Source organism: Gossypium hirsutum, chromosome D13 (genome assembly GCF_007990345.1).
Source record: "Gossypium hirsutum isolate 1008001.06 chromosome D13, Gossypium_hirsutum_v2.1, whole genome shotgun sequence".
In the NCBI taxonomy this organism is placed as follows: domain Eukaryota; kingdom Viridiplantae; phylum Streptophyta; class Magnoliopsida; order Malvales; family Malvaceae; genus Gossypium; species Gossypium hirsutum.
This window is the reverse complement of record NC_053449.1, coordinates 62,104,459-62,106,957: the sequence shown is the minus strand read 5'-3', so window position 1 is coordinate 62,106,957 and position 2,499 is coordinate 62,104,459. Positions and strand designations below refer to the sequence as shown.

Sequence of the window (2,499 nt, the reverse complement as noted above, 5' to 3'; positions counted from 1 at the left end):
CGATAAGGTGAGGAATTATGGTGCTTTATCTGAAATTGCTCACACACTTCTTTCATCATTTTGTTGTTCAAATTCAAAGCATTATCTGAAATGATTCTCTTAGACAAACCATACCGACATATGATCTCCTTTTTTAAGAACCTGCAGACTACGGTCTTCGTCACATTAGCAAATTAAGCGGCTTCTACCCATTGTGTAAAGTAATCTATGACCACAAAAAATGAATCGATGCCCATTGGAGGCCTTTGGGGAAATTGACCCTATAAGATCCATGCCCCATATGGAAAAAGGCCATGGAGAAGTCATGACATGAAGGGGGGAAGGAGATGCATGAATTTTCTCGCCGTAAATTTGACACTTGTGTCACTTTCGTGCGTAGCTAATGCAATCCCTTTCCATCGTCAGCAAAAAATAACCAAGTCTCATAATCTGCCTAGCCATAGTAAACCCATTGGCATGCGTTCCACAAATTCCTTCATGGACGTCCTCAAGTATTCTTTTGGCTTTCGCAGTGTCCACGCATCTCAAAAGAACTTGATCCTTTCCTCTTTTGTATAGGATATCCCCGTCAAGAATAAACCCAGCTGCCATTCTCCTGATTGTTCTCTTGTCAATCTCGTTTGCTTGCTCGAGATACCTCTGATTCTTATTGTACTCCAAGATGTCATGAAACCATGACCGTCCATCTGACTCCTTCTCAATACTAAAACAGTGTGCGGGGACCTTATATATGCTTATTTGGAGAGGTATTATTTCTGCTTCTCCATTTGCTTTGAACATTGAAGCCAAGGTGGCCAGGGCGTCAGCCAACTGGTTTTCTTCTCGTGGGAAGTAGTGAAAAGTCTCTTCTTTGAATTCTTCGGCCAATTTCACCACGAGATCGCGATAATTAACTATTTTTGAATCTCTCACTTCCCAATCTCCGCGAATTTGATAAATCACTAACGCTGAGTCCCCATACACCTCTAAGATTTTTATTTTCCGTTCAATAGCTGCACGAAGTCCCATGATGCAAGCTTCATATTTTGCTATGTTATTAGTACAGAAGAAATTCAATCTGGCAGTGAACGGATAATGGTTTCGTTCCGGTGACACTAAGACTGCTCCTATCCCGTGCCCCAATACGTTCGATGCCCCATCAAAACTCATCTTCCATGATTGATCTTTTGATGATTTACCTTCGGAAATGCACATCAAGTCTTCATCTGGAAAATTAAATCTCAGTGGCTCATATTCCTCCATTGCTCGACTTGTCAAGAAGTCAGCTATCTCGCTTCCTTTTATCGACTTTTGGCTCAATACACAATGTCATATTCAGACAATAGGATCTACCATCGCGCCATTCTCCCTGAGAGTGCGGGTGAGTCCATCAAGTATTTTAATGGAACTAACTTTGAAATTAACCATGTTGTATGATACAACATGTATTGTCTGAGCCTTCAAACTACCTAGACCAATGCACAACAGAAATTTTCAATTGACGGGTACTTTGCCTCATATTCTGTGAACTTTTTGCTGAGGTAGTAAATCACTTTTTCTGTTTTCCCTGACTCATCATGCTGCCCCAGTATGCAACCCATTGAGTTTTCGAACACGATCAGATACAATATTAAGGGTTTTTCAAGAATTGACGGTACCAACACCGGAGGATTAGACAGATACTATTTTATCTTGTCGAAGGCCATTTGACACTCCTCATTCCATTCTCTCGGATTATGCTTTCGAAGGAGTCAAAAAATTAGATCACACTGGTTGGTAAGTTGAGCAACGAATCGAGCAATGTAATTTAACCTTCCAAAAAATCCTTTGACTTCTTTTTGCGTACGCAGAGGTGGCAGTTCTTGTATGGCCTTTATCTTATCTGGATCAACCTCAATACCCTTCTTGTTAACAATGAAACCTAGCAATTTCCCTGAGGTAGCCCCGAATGTACACTTGGCTAGGTTAAGCTTCAACTGGAACTTTTTTAATCTTTCGAACAGCTTTCTAAGGTTCCCAACATGCTCTTCTTCTCTTCGGGACTTGGCAATCATATCATCGACATAAACTTCTATTTCTTTATACATCATGTCATGGAACAACATCACCATGACTCTTTGATATGTTTCCCTAGCATTCTTCAATCCGAACGACATCACTTTATAGTAGAATGTTCCCCACATTGTCACGAATGTGGTTTTCTCCATATCTTCGGGAGTCATCTTTATCTGATTATAACTCGAGAAACCATCCATAAAAGAAAATAAAGAGTGTTTTGTCGTGTTATCCACCAACGTATCGATGTGTGGCAAAGGAAAATTATCCTTGGGGCTTGCTCGATTCAGATAACGATAATCTATGCACATTTGTACCTGGTCATCTTTTTTCAATACCGACACTATGTTAGCTACCCATTCCGGATATTTAGAGACCTGTAAGAAGCCAGCATCATATTGTTTCTTGACTTCTTCTTTTCTCTTTAATAGCATTTTCGGTCTCATCTTTCTTAACTTCTGCTGA

At 40.3% G+C, this 2,499-nt stretch overlaps 1 protein-coding gene across 1 annotated transcript; it reads right to left on the bottom strand.

Annotated features, from left to right (window-relative positions):
* Positions 1 to 363: 363 nt before the first annotated feature.
* LOC107937183 (uncharacterized) lies at positions 364 to 1,008 on the bottom strand. The gene has a single exon (XM_016870029.1). It carries the CDS (start codon positions 1,006 to 1,008, stop codon positions 364 to 366), a length of 645 nt encoding a protein of 214 aa, XP_016725518.1.
* Positions 1,009 to 2,499: the final 1,491 nt, after the last annotated feature.